The 14,795-nt window shown below is 39.7% G+C and overlaps 1 protein-coding gene across 3 annotated transcripts in view; it reads left to right on the forward strand.

Moving 5' to 3' along the window:
- AKT3 (AKT serine/threonine kinase 3) overlaps positions 1–14,795 on the forward strand; it is a 642,459-nt gene that overhangs the window by 489,590 nt on the left and 138,074 nt on the right. For all 3 annotated transcript variants that reach the window (XM_075596830.1, XM_075596831.1, XM_075596832.1), the window contains one exon: positions 4,519–4,641. In XM_075596830.1, the coding sequence (XP_075452945.1) occupies positions 4,519–4,641 (123 nt within the window). The remainder of the gene's footprint in view (positions 1–4,518; positions 4,642–14,795) is intronic.

Raw genomic sequence — 14,795 nt, forward strand, 5'->3', positions numbered from 1 at the left:
TGGCAGATGAAGTTTAATACAGATTAATGTAAGGTTATGCATTTGAGAGACAAGAATAAACAGGCAATTTATAAATTAAATGGTGATAAATTAGGAGAATCCTTGATGGAGAAGAATTTAGGAGTGCTAATAGAAAGCAGATTTAGCAATAGTGCCCAAAGTCATACAGTATCTTCAAAGGCAAACAAGATCTTATCTTGCATTTAACAGCCAATCAACAAGTCAACATACATGCAGTAATTATGTCCCTCTATAAAGCATTAGTAAAACCACACCTTGAATATGGAGTACAAGTTCCTAGGTGTAGATAGTTTTCTAACAAAAGATCAGAAGAACGTAGGACAGTACCGTAAAAAAGGGGGGGAAAGGGGAAAGAAAAGCACAACAATGTATTGTATTGTATGTCTTTATTTATATAGCGCCATTAATGTAAATAGCGCTTCACAGTATTAATACAAGTGACAATCATATAAATAACAAATAATACAAATAACAGATCATGGGAATAAGTGCTTCAGACATAAAGTAACCTTTTCGAAGATGTGTCCCTGCTCCGCAGAGCTTACAATCTAATTGGTAGGTAGGAAGAACGTACAGAGACAGTGAAGGGCATTCTGGTAAGTCTGTGTGCAGGGGGCCAAGCTTTATGTATCAGGTGTATATTATTAGTCACTGTGCTACTCATATGCTTCTTTAAGAAAGTGTGTCTGAAGATGGGTCTTAAAGGTGGATAGAGAGGGTGCTAGTCGGGTATTGAGGGGAAGGGCATTCCAGAGGTGTAGGGCAGTCAGTGAGAAAGCTTTAAGGCGGGATAGGGCTTTACAAAGGGGGTAGAGAGAAGGCATCAAATGTAAAACAACGTTAGCTGCTGAAAACTGGCAAAGTCTTGTAGAGTGACTACTCCCATTTTACAAGATAAAGTCAGGCATATCGCACATATGGAGTAAATGCATGTTGATCCAGGTGGATAGGGAGGATCTCAGAAAAGATGAAAGGAGAGACACAATGGTGCAGATTGCATGACAAATGTATGTACGTTTCTTAGAAACCAGGGTGATCCTCAAGATAAAATTAACGCAATTCAGGCCCAGGAACCCCCTGCTTCGCACCCATGAAAAAATTATATATATATTTTTTAAACTAAGCATTCGACTTGGAATGCATTTTTAATGGGAGCTAACTTGCATTAGTGTCCCGATCCACACTATTGAAGTTTAATGGGGAAAAAAACAAACCATTTGAAGATTCCCATTAAAAACGACTATATGGTCACTGTAGGACACAGCATGGAGTCACTATTGTGATGGATTTGTATACTATCAAGCCCTTCTCTGAATTATATATTCAAAATCCCACATACTGAATTTTTCAGATATTTGCAATTTAGGCATCAAAAGATAGTGCCGCTAAAGATGACTCAATTTGGTGTAGCTCCCAATATTTAACCAAGGAATTCACCTCTGTATTGTATCATGCAATACACAGTATCCCAGGTGACCCTAAGTCAGACAAATATATGTTGGCATGGGAAAAAGACCTTAGCATACCCATAGATGTAGAAACTTGGCAGGATATCTGGGTGGCAGCAGGTAAAAATTCCATTTGCGTGGTAATTAAAGAAAATATATACAAGAGTCTATATTGATGGTATTATACTCCTGTCAAACTAAACTCAATCTATCTGAATGTGTCACCCCTGTGTTGGAAGGAATGTGTCAACCCGGGCTCGATCCTCCATATTTGGTGGGAATGTCCTAAAACTAAACCCCTATTTTCTTTTAGATTGGTAGAAGAAGTATTTGGCCTTTGTATCCCTAAGAATCCCCTTTTTGTGATTTTAGGGGCACCAATCACCAACTCAACTTAAATATCCTGGAGTCCAAATTAATCACCCGCATTTTTTATGTGGCAAGGTGCTCCATTGTCCGCTTTTGGAAACATAAAAACCCACCTACTTTCCAGTGTGTCTGCAATAAGATATGGAATGTGGCACATCTCAAGAGATTATTAGCCTATCTCCATGATTCGACCATCAGATTTATAGATACCTGGGAGCCGTGGTTCACACATTTCAATAAACAAATAAGATTTTAGATTATGTAGAGATCTGTTGATGTCCCGACACGGAAACCGCAATACCAAAAGCCCAAGAATCTTTAAAAAAAATAAATGTATACATTTTGACAATTGCACTGTACACTGGCGACACACTTTATTCGAGCTCGGCTAGTCCCACGAATTCGGGTATACCCGGGTGTATTGAGGTTTGTGACTGTTTTCTGCCCGAGTGCATTGAGGTATTTTCAAGGCAGGGATTGAAGCATTTTATTCCCGTTGGCTGCAATACTGCACAGTATATATATATATATACTGCATTACTATTCATAAATTTATGCCATCTGGTAGACATGCGAAGCATTGCAGCCTATTAAATCCTAATCATTATCATTTAACAGATCAGCCGCCCGTCAGCCAGGCATGAACCCAGGCTGGGAAGGCAAATGCAACGGGGCTTGTCAGAGGTGAGGAGCGGCGCATTCCAGGTATCTGCCAGGTACATACTGGGTATTTGCTCGAATAAAGTGTGTCGGTGCAGTATATCCCAGATTTATCTCACAACCCACCTCTTCCCTCCCCTTCCCACAATATTATCTAACCCTCATCCTTTGTTCTGCTAAATGTGATATATGTTGACAATATTGTGAACCTGTTTTGAAAATGCTAAATAAAAAGTAGCAAAAAAACAAAAACAACTATGGTAACTGTGTCTTCTGGCCCATAGAAATGTTTTGAGGTAATGTAATTGCTGAAATCCTTACAATTATAACAACATTGGGAAAGGTACTATTAGCAGATTAAGAAATGCTGTACATTGCCTTTATATAACAAAGTAATCTATCCTTAAAGCAAAACTCAATTTTTTTTATAAATACAAATGTTTGGGATTTTGTTTTCATCTTGCTGCTCTATTTCTTGTTTCCTCTTTCCCCCACAAATTGATGACATCATTGGAATTATGAGCATCCTCTTCATATGGAAGGGAAATATAAATTTATTTAACAAAGGAAAAGCATGCAAAAGGCGTGAAAGGAATTTTAACACATCTCAAATTTGAAGATTTCTTGGTAAAAGACCACTCCGGTATAACAGTAAAAAATTCCTTATAAAGATTCTCAGTATTACATGATTTATTTAAAAAAAGTGTGTACTGCAAAGAAAAATACAACTTGTGGGTTCATTCGCATGTCTCAGACAGGTCTACCTTTCACCATTCTCTCTTAGCATACAATCCTTCCACTGCAGCCAGGAATTCTGGGTAATGGCATGCAAATGAGTACTGCGTGTCACTTTTTGCTTCTTTTTCATTTTAACATTTGAACACCCCTACAAGCCTGTCGTATTACACAGCTTTTTCAGCACCGCTTGGGTTAAAGAAGTGCATAGCCAGTAAACCTACTCACAGACAGCTATTTCAACCTTTTGGGTCTCTTCAGTTTGAGGTAGGTTACTGGCAATGCCATTTAAAGCTGGTAGTGGGTAAAACCAAAAGCAGGGGGATGCAAGTAGTGCGCACCTTACTCACAAGAAGTTTTCCAAGGCTTCATTTTCAAGGTTGCTGGGTGCTTCCATCAGAAGTTGCTGCAGCTGCTTTCATAACTTTCATAACATTAATTGTGTAATGCATGCTACTGCTTTGCTAGATTGAGCTCGCTGTTAAACATAAATACATTTTTATTTGCTGGAACAAACAAAAGTAGGGGATTTTATACATTAAATAAAAAATCGTTACACAGTAAAATGAATGACAGAATGTATAGTGTTCCTGTTATATTAGTAGTCTGTTTTAGTATTTTATATGGTGTGAAGTTTTTTTTAAAAGTACAGTATTCATATTAAATCGTTTTAACCTTTAGTCCAAGTCTGTTTTGCTTTTCATTGAAAATACTAGGAACTTATTTGATGTGTTTTTATTTATTTATTGCCTCCATTGGAGAGAGGATTTTTTTTTCCATATTGAGAGAAATACTACATTATAACACAACACCATCATTTTAGTATGTATCAGACTAAATTGAGCATTGTCATATTCAATTCAGATTAAGAAACATTTAATGTAGAGCAAGATGACAATTAATGTTAGGAGGTTTGCATTGTGTTTATTAAGATGTACAGTATTACAATTGCAATTAACTTCGATAATTGGAGGATGCTTTTCTTATGGTTACTGTTGTAAACACTTTTTTTTTTAGCTGTAGTAACTGAAGGTTAAATGGGTAGCATGCAGAATGCCTAAAACAAGATTGGTATATTGATTAAAATGCTGATTTAACAGCTCGCATTCTCCCCTCGGAAACCTGGCAAAGATAAGCCAGCTGCTGTCTAAGAGTGTCAGGAATCCACAGAGAGTACACTATCTATCTTCACAATATGGTGATGAGAGGTGTTTTATGTTTGTGTTAATTTCCCCCCACTAAATCGGTAATTATTACAATCCTGTCCCTGCTGTTTACCCTGCAGCTGTTTTTCCATTTGTCGAGAGAGCGGGTGTTCTCGGAGGACCGCACACGCTTCTACGGTGCAGAAATTGTCTCAGCCCTAGACTATCTCCATTCTGGGAAGATTGTGTACCGTGATCTCAAGGTAAAAAAAAAAAGGGGGGGGGGGTAATCTTTTTTTTTTTCAATTGGGATAAGCAGAAAGTAATTGTGAAGTTGCATGTTTCTAAGGAAAGCAGATTAGGAAATAAACTATAGCTGTGATCAGTTGCAGAAGTAGATGTGCAGTATCAAGTTTAACCTCTTCACTGCTGAATATGTTGGCATTGCAAGGCTAAGTAGGAAATGAAAGCTATTTCCTTGCTTTTCCACATCCATTTTTGCAAGTGGAAAGCAATATGTTTCTGTCACATCCAGAAATGAGAGGAAACGCCTGTCTATTTCACACCTAAGCATGCTAGTGGTGACTTTGCGGACGGAATTTTGCTGGTCAAAAGCGAGTTTAACATATCTGCTATTTGTTTATTTAGAAAATGCAGCCGTTTTCATGGCCAATTTCCTTCTGCAGTCATCAGTTTCGAGCATTTTAAAGCATTAGTTCGTGATGGGGGTCACTCCACTAAACATTTCCACCAATTACAACCAATACAACTAAACAGTGAAGAGTATAATTGTTTTTAATTTCCAACCATCCTAATCTGTCAGCAAAAACAGGTAAAGCAGAAGATCAATATTTCTGGAATGATTATGCTTTGACTTTTCTTTTCTCCAAACTTGAGCGTTTGGGGGGTCTAGGATTGTATAAAAGAGATATCTGATATCACTTAACTGTACATTAGTGAATTAAATGTTCATGTGCAGAGCTGAAAATGGTTTCCCACAAACATGTGATGCTGCTTTAAGGAAAACTCCCGCCTATCAGCCAAAAAGTAAAAATAAAGGTAATCGGTTTTCTCAAAAAGACCACTTAAAAAGTAAACATTTTAAAAATGAAAACCTTTTTGAACCTAGGAAAATGTATGTTTTCTTTGAGCTGCAACACTGTAATTTTCTGTCTCACCAGTCACTTATTGTTCTTCAGAGTTAGTGGTTTGGCTAATGATGGCTCCCTAATTGTTTTCCCTATGAGAATAATGTGAATAAATGTGAATGTAGTAGAAGAAACAATTCTGCAAGTAGTATTATCTTAAAAAATAATTTAAAAAAAGGATAATGATTGTAAGAAAATTCACAAAACATCTGGTTACCAGAAAAACGTTTTAATATTTTAAAGCATATTGAAAGCGTTTGCCAAGTTTATGCAAAAATATAAGTCTTTATTATGATGAGTAAATGACAAGTGCATTTACACACAAATAATCATCACACTACCCAGGACTTCCTTTAGTGAGAGAATGAAACCTTAATGTTTTGGGCAACATTTAAGGCCCTTCATTAGATGTGGATTGATCTCTCTGAAAACATTTCCGGTAGGGGGATAGCATCTTTAACCTGTGATGTCTGACATAAAATATATTGAGCAAACAGTCAAGTTGTAGTGCTACATACTATAACAGTTACGTAATAAGAGGGTTGTGAAAGGGTGCCTTTACTTGCAACTGAAATACTTTAAATATTAGGTCTATGAATTTCCAGAATTATTTAGTACAGTATCTGTGTTTTTTCCCCCTATGCTTTATAATCTCTTTTTATGTCAGCAACTGTGTGCTAACAGGGGGGGAAATGGTAATCTTACCTGGAGTTAAACCGATGGAGGACCCCTTTTGATCATTGGCGGGGTTCATCTTCGTAAAACCCCTAAATCTTTCTGGGCTATAGTGTTTTTGTCACATGGCCCTTTAATATGGCTTATCACAGGGGTTAGTGCTTATGGGAAGATCATTAGAAGCATGTTATGCCATGCTGAATTCATATTTGCATGTTTGTAAATTTGAATGTGTTAGTCATTTCTATAGTGCTGAAACACTTTTTCAAACAATATTCATAGATCTGATTGTATTTTAAAGGGAGGTGAACATAACAAAGGATAAGTCTGACTGAGTGAACGATTTTCACAATACATATTTCTCTGAATTGATTCGATTTTGTGCATTGTTTTAATATTTGGACCGAAATATCTGTACTTTCTGCAAAGATTACAATAAACCATGTCTAGAATTTCAAGGTGCAAGATGTAAAGAAAAGGTATATCAGGGTTTATACTGAGAAGATTATTGTATTGTGGCTGGAGAAGGCAGGATTTTTGTTTTCTGCAATTACAGGTACAAACACCCTCTGAAGTCAAAGGGCTAAACGACATAATTTACATGTATTGGCAGTGCGGACTGAGACAGTATCATGCCCCGGGCAGGCTAAACATTTGTCGCCCCTACTCCTGCAGTGTCGCTGCGTCAAATGATGCCGCGATGTCACATGGTGACATGTTGCCATGACAATGTGATGCCACATGACGTCCCGCTGTCATGGAAATGCGACACCACGTGACGCTGAAAAAGGAGGCTGCAAAAAAGTAAGTGCAACATTCATTACTTTTTGTCACACGCGCTCCAACCCTTGCACCATCTTTAAATGTCAGAGTGGCGGGCGTTGGACTCACAGTGGTGGCAGAAGCAAGGGACATTTACATTGATCAGTTACATAGTTAACTATGTAACTAATCAATGTAAATGTCCCTTGCTTCTGCCACCGCTGTGAGGCCTGCGCTCAGAAGCATTCGGGACATTGATGGAGCGGTAGCGCGGGACAGGTCCTGTGAGCCGTGTCCCGTGGTGCCGCGCCGTCAATGTCCCGTGTCGCTAAGCGAACTCACCAATGTTAATGTCCCTTGCTGCTGCCACCGCCGACACTCCGAGTGCCGTACACGACCACCAGTCTGACGCGCCGTCTTTAAATGTCCTACGACATTGACAAGGCTGTGCAGAATGCAAATAATTTAAAGATGGGGTCGGAGCGTGTGACACCCCTTTTCGATTAGCACCCTGGCAAGTGCCCAGCCAGCCTTTCCCTTAATCCGGCCTTGTGTATTCATTATAAGAGTTGATGTCAAGAAGTGAGAGCTGAACAATGGCATTTCTCATGCATTTCTAAAGAAAGTTTAAAGCAGTGAAGCCTCATAATTTTTTTCATCAACGTAATTAAATCATATCTCAAACATTTAAACAGAGAAAAAGGGCTTTTTATCTCTACAATATTATTGTGCTATTCACCAAGGTTCGGTCACCAGGCTGTTGTTAGGCATATCCTGACTTTGTATAATATATTTGATACTATATTCGTAATCAAGATAAAACTAGGCAACATGGAGTATGTGATAAAATGTATTTTTTAAAATGTATTATATTTGACCACATTACCTCTTTGTAGCCCAAGTGGCCAGGTAACCCTATGGTAACCCTATGGTAACCTTATGTTTCGCTGGTCCCAGTGATCTACTAAGGGGTGAAAACAATCCTATTGTATGATTAACAGTGGCTGTCACAATAGTTGGTGTTAGGTTTGTTGCCTATGAACTGTATTTAATCCTTAGTAGACATTGGAGGCTAGCCAGCTATGGTTTTAACCATGCCTTCCTAGCCACGTGGGCTAATTATTATGGTCTTACATTGGTAAAATATTGTTACCATATTACGTGATGTTAATTATGTTTGTTATTAGATGTGTGTGTAATGGTAACTACTTGTGTTGTAGGGGACTGCAAGATATTAATTTACAATTCATTGGTAGCCCCACCAGCATTGAAGGGTGTATGCAGAGCATTGGTGTTAATAGTGAAGTTGCAATAGTGACTACCACAGCTCACATGTCAGTAACGCTATCATGCATTGTATAATTCTTATTGAATTGCCCAGTAAATCAGCAAACATATTAAATAGCAATATTTTTCCTAACTACATATATAATTCAAGATTTAGCCACTTTTAGTGAATCAAGGCATAATTTATTGACTGCAGTGGTCTTTAGCATATGTGTGTCTAGGGCCAATGGTTCAACAGCATCAAAGTAAGATTGGAGTACGGCGATTTTATAGTACTTGATCTCCACTCATTTGAGACATACTATAAGTTGCTATTGTGAACCAATTATCCTCATTATAGTACTGGTAGGACAGGTAATTCAGGTCCCACATATTGTACGAATGTGGCTCTCTAGGCTGTCATCTAAAGTGCCCAACCGCTGCCCACTTGGCAGGCTGCTCTCCCTCTCTCCCCATAGTTTCTCCGTGCTTCTCTCCTTTGCTTCATCCATGTGCCGGCATTAAGAAGCTGACTGGAGGAGGTAGATTACAGAAATTCAATGATGACCTTTAATAAAAACTTTTCTTAAATATCCAATACGTTTTATATTAACCAATTTCATGTCTTTTGAAACAAAATAATGTATGAATTAGACAAATAATGAGTAATTAAGAGTCAGGATATGTGCAAACTTAAGTGAAACCCTGGTTTTATCAGCTAAATGAAAGGGGATAATTAGCATCAGGTATTAAATAATTAGGTAGACCTTCAAGGGTGAGTTTGGGAGGCCCCACCCTATATAAAGATCAGAAACTTTGTGAGTTTTGTCTTCACCATACATGTGTGTAGAAACATGTCCTTCCATGAGCAGCAGAAATCTCTTAGGACCTCAGAAAAGCAGTTATTAATGCTCATCAGTCTAGAAGTGTTACAAAACCAATTCTAAGGATTTGGGGCTTCATCAATTCACTGTCAGACAGTCTACAAATGGAGAAAGTTCAAGACCACAGTCATTCTACCCAGGAGCGTTAGTCCTACCAAAATCTTTCAACAACAAACTGGCAAATCATCCAGGAAGTCATCAAGAAGCCCAGAGTAACATCCGAGGATCTGCAGGCCACTCTCACCTTGGCTAATGTGAGTGTTCATGACTCAACTAACAGATAAAGACTGAACAAGAATGGAGTTTATGAAGGGATGAAGGAAATCACTGCTCTCTTAAAAGAACATTGCTGCCCGTCTGAAGTTTGCCAAAGAGCACATAGATGACTCAAAAGACTTCTGGAACAATGTTCTCTGGACAGACGCATCAAAGGAAGAACTTTTTTGCCTCAATGAGAAACTTTATGTTTAGCAAAAACCAAACACTGTGTTCGAGCAGAAGAACCTCATCCCAATTGTCAAGCATGGTGGTAGAAGTGTGATGGTTTGGGGCTGCTTTGCAGCCTCAGGAGCTGGACGGCTTGCCATCATTGACACAACCATGAATTCTGCATGTATCAGAAGATTCTAGATGAGAATGACAGGCCATCCGTCCGTGAACTGAAGCGAAAGTGGGTCATGCAGCAATAAAATGATCCTATACATACACAAAGATCTACAAAAGAATGGCTGCAGAAAAATAAATTCCACTTTCTAGAATTACCGATTCAAAGTCTGGACCCTAAACCCAATCGAAATGTTGTGGCAGGACCTGAAGCGAGCTGTCCAGGTAAGGAAGCCCTCGAATGTCACTGAGTTGAAACAGTTCTGAAAGGAGGAATGGGCCAAAATTGCTCAAAACTGATGTGAGAGACTGACCAGAGTTTACAAGAAACACTTTGCTGAATTCATTACTGCTCAATAGGGTTCTAATAGGTACTGAATCTAAAGGTTCACATACTTTTGCACACATGGATATTGAATGTTAAATCATTTGTGGATAAATAAATGTTGATAAAGTATAATTTTCTTTGTGTAATTTGTATGATCAGGTTATCTTTATCTATTATTAGGACTTAGATTAAGATCGAATAATATTCTAGATTTGAAATATGTGAAAATACTAAGGGGTTACACAAACGTTTTCTCGCCACTGTATAGATCTGTCCTATACTGCACCGACACACTTTATTCGAGCAAATACCCAGTATGTACCTGGCAGATACCTGGAATGCGCCGCTCCTCACCTCTGACAAGCCCCGTTGCATTTGCCTTCCCAGCCTGGGTTCATGCCTGGCTGACGGGCGGCTGATCTGTTAAATGATAATGATTAGGATTTAATAGGCTGCAATGCTTCGCGTGTCTACCAGATGGCATAAATTCATGAATTGTAATGCAGTATATATATATGTACTGTGCAGTATTGCAGCCAGCGGGAATAAAATGCTTCAATCCCTGCTGGAAAATAACTCAATGCACTCGGGCAGAAAACAGTCACAAACCTCAATACACCCGGGTATACTCGAATTCGTGGGACTAGCCAAGCTCGAATAAAGTGTGTCGCCAGTGTATATTTTGTGTGTATCTATATATATATATATATATATATATAGATACACACACACACACACACACACTTTATAAGCGGGTTGTCACACTTCAGAGCTACCATAATAGGCCCCTAAGTATCTTGGGAGAGATTTTTAAGTAGAACATTTATTTATATTTTCTTCAAATTGGAAAGGAAACCAAATGTGCACGATAGAAGGAATCCTACGGCTATTCATGTTGTCTTGAATAAAAACCTTAGTCTGGCTTAATTATACAGCAACTTATTTTAATATTGTCACTGAATAGGATCAATTAATCATGTGCGTAATGGGAGCAAATTACAAATGTTTTACTCCCTAGAAAGCAAACATCAGATTTAGGTTGAATTGAATTTAAATAAAACGAACAAACATTTTACATGTTAATTAACAACATATGCAAGACCTTTTTGCTTGTTAAAAGAGCACAGTATGGTTTAGAAAGAACAATGCTTAGGGGCCCAATCAACATTTAATTTACAAGGTTTTATTGCCCAAGGCACTTCTGAGTGTAGTTTTACATTTCAGTAACCTCCTGTTTGCCTGATTATAAATAAATGCCTCTGAGGTACGAATACCTGGGGTGCCGAATAAAATGAGGTAACATGCTGGCTATTAGATTTCTATTGTTTAACTTGGATTCAGTTATATAGTAACTTTTAACCTAAGGAAATAGCCATTTACAAGAGGTAATTTGGGGGGAGGTTTTTTTCCCTCATTTATACCCTTCTGTGCTTATTTTGTTAACACCTTCAATTCTGTTGGGTCCTGCAGCACTTTGTACAACAGTACATTGAAGACACTATGAATACAATTTAGCATTTGCAGAACAATCAATTGTTAATTTATTTTGTTTTGTATGTCGGTTTTAACATACAGTAGCGCATTACATTAACATGTGCAAATACAGTATGTGCAATAATATTACCATACTACAACTGATTCTTATTTTCCTTGATATAGATGAATGGATAAAAACTTTAATTGAATTTGAACCTGCGCATGTCAGATTCACAAATATGTTGTAGTCTGAAGCCTGCGCATATGGGTATTATAGCACCAAATTCTGGCTACTTGGTCCAGGCACAAATCACTATCTGAACTTTTTCTTTCTGAGAATCTCCCTAACTGTATGTAATCTCTTAAGCACCAAAGAGCTGCCACATATACCGTAGGAAGGCTTAGAATTTTTTTTTATATATATATATGTAACCCTTTTACCATACCCCCCCCCCCCCTTAAGTGAGATTGGGTAGTATGCTCCTTTCTGGCTACTCTGGTACGGTTTTTACACCTGCTGGTAACAGGAGGGCTGAGCGCTTCGCGGTGGTGTGGGGAGAAACCAGGACAGGGACAGGTGGGACAGGTTACCTTGGTCTTTCTCTGGTGCAGTGCCTCCAGCCAGCAAGGATCCCCTGTAGATATTCAGGGGAGGGACCCCCACTGACACTTCTTCATGCTCAGAGACAACAGGAACACACACAGCATGTCTTTTCTGGGTGGCTTTATTGCAGGCAAGTATACAGCATATCACACAAGCTTCTTCTTAACTGCATATTCCTTTCTCAGGATTCTCTGCCATCCTGTTCAGAGCCCTGACACAGGCCTAAGTCTCCCTTACTCCATACTTGGGAGCTCTTCAACTGCTCATAACAGCACAATTCCCCTCCCTCCCTGCCCTTCTTGGGTGGGAGGGAGAGAACTCTTTTCTTCTCTCTTCTCATTCTCTAACTCTCAACTCAACTGAACTAATTTGGGAGGATGTCCCAATTTGGTATATCTTTGGGGAGTGTCTCTAACTCTGACTCATAGCAAGCCAGAGCCTGGATACAGATTGGCCCACACACACCAAGGGGCATTTCAACCATTATCCACCGCTCAGATTGACATCCTCAGAAGTTGCTAGGCCTGCCCTTGAATGCTGATGACATCATTCAAGGCTGTAACACACACACAGACCTAAAGAAGGAAGTAACCTTTCCACTGCCTGCACTAACAGGACTGACAGAGGAAAGGCCCAGAGAAAAAGTAGTAACTGCCGGCAGGCTATGTTACATATATATATATACACACACATATACTGTACATACATACACACACATACACAAATAAACCCATGTTCATATATTTGTAAGTACTTTAAAGTATTTAGAGTGAAAAAAAAGACATAAGGCATTATCAAGATTTGATGTTGTCAAAGGCTCCAATGTAGAGGTGTTCTATGCAGAGATGCAGGAGTCCCTGCGGAATTCAGGCAGGAAATTGCCTTGCAAGGTGTCCGCACGAACCGCTTGGAGGAGAGATCCAATGAGGCAGCTAATTCCCAACGAGCAGTGGAAACAAAGATGCGGGCCTTCCAGGACCAAATCATAGAACTGTCAACAAGATAGGAAGACACAGACAACAGGGCAAGACGGAACAACCTCTGCATCAGAAATATCGCTGAAAACATTGCGGACCCCGAGGCATACCTGCTCAGATGGTTCCACTCACTTCTCCCAGATCTCCCCACAGAGCAGTTCCTCATGGATCGCTGCCACATGGCTCTCTGCTCTAAACCGCAACCAGGAGACAGGACCCGTGATATGGTGCTCAGATTACACTATTATAAGACTAAAGAGGCCTTGCTGCGGGCAACCCGGGAACAACGGACCCTGTTTTTTTTTTTTTTAAACACCTCTATATTAGTGTTCTAGGACATCATGTCCCTGAAACTCACACAAAGAAGATCCCTGGGACCAGTGGCACAGGTCCTCCATCAGAGGGAGGTACAATACCACTGGGGTTTCCCATGCAGGCAAGTCGTGCAGGCTGCACCTTTGCTCTGAAGCTGATTTGGAGGTGGTTCCCTTCTTGAAGAGCCTACGGATTGTCCCACCACCATCCCTACAGAGACCAAAGCCATAGAGTATCCCAGATCCCGAGTGGCGCCATGCAACCTCAAAAAGAGGGTCGGATGGAAGATCCAGGGGGTCGTCACCCACCAAGGGGACCCACTGACAGTGAGTTGCAGGCATCCTTGGTCTGTCGTTCAGGGCTTTTCTTAGAACTCTCAAGGTAGATATCAAGAGCAAGGGAAGGGGGGGAGAGTTTTGTCCAACTCTCAAGGTAGACAGACACTTGGCTTGCTAGCTCCCAGGAGGTTCAGTACCAAGACCCACTCATGCAGGAGGCACCTTTCCCTACAAAGTTATATTGTTGTTATACTGCTCGAGCTATATGGGGGGCATCACTCAATTCCACGATGAAGTTCACACCCTCAGTTAAGCGGTACAATCCTTCTACCCAGTTCCACAAGCTGTAAGCCCCTCAAAAGTCCACTCTCAAGCACCATACACAGTATATACCAGGCTGACAGGTCTTCCTTGGATGTAAACCTAGGGCCTAGGCTCAATGCATCTCAGATTACACTGATGCTTAGACCCCTGATAAAACGTCCCTTAAAATAATTAATCTCCCATAATATCAAAGGGCTTAATAACCTTAAGAAAAGACGCATAGCCATGGCAAACTACAAGAAATTGTTGGGTGATATAATTCTATTACAGGAAACTCACTTTAAAAAAACTGACCCTCTAAGAATTTCCGACAAGAACTTCAAATGAATATATTTGGCCTGGCAATCCTGATACACAGGAGACTTCCATTCGCCCTGGATAGGGTGGTCCATGATAGTGAGGGAAGTATCTGATCGTCACAGGCTCTCTCTATGGGTAAAGATGACGATTTCCAATGTATGTGCCCCCAATGAAAACAGATCAACATTTTTTGAGAAATTCTTTAAGAAAATAGGGAACACCATGAAAGGTCATATCATCTTTGAAAGTGATTTCAATGTATCCGTAAATAGCTCCCTAGATCGATAAGGCCCTCTACCAAAGAGGCACTCCCTTCAGAGATCAGAAGAACAAGTAAATCTAATAACACATCTCAAAGTCTTTGGGCTTGTTGACTCCTGGAGAGAACTACAGATGCAGCAGCCATTAGTCGAACACTTCACGTGTTGTATACCTCAGAATACCCATGTCATGGCGCATGATTTCTTCCAACCGTAC

The sequence above is a fragment of the Ascaphus truei genome, chromosome 4, assembly GCF_040206685.1.
Source record: "Ascaphus truei isolate aAscTru1 chromosome 4, aAscTru1.hap1, whole genome shotgun sequence".
NCBI lineage: Eukaryota > Metazoa > Chordata > Amphibia > Anura > Ascaphidae > Ascaphus > Ascaphus truei.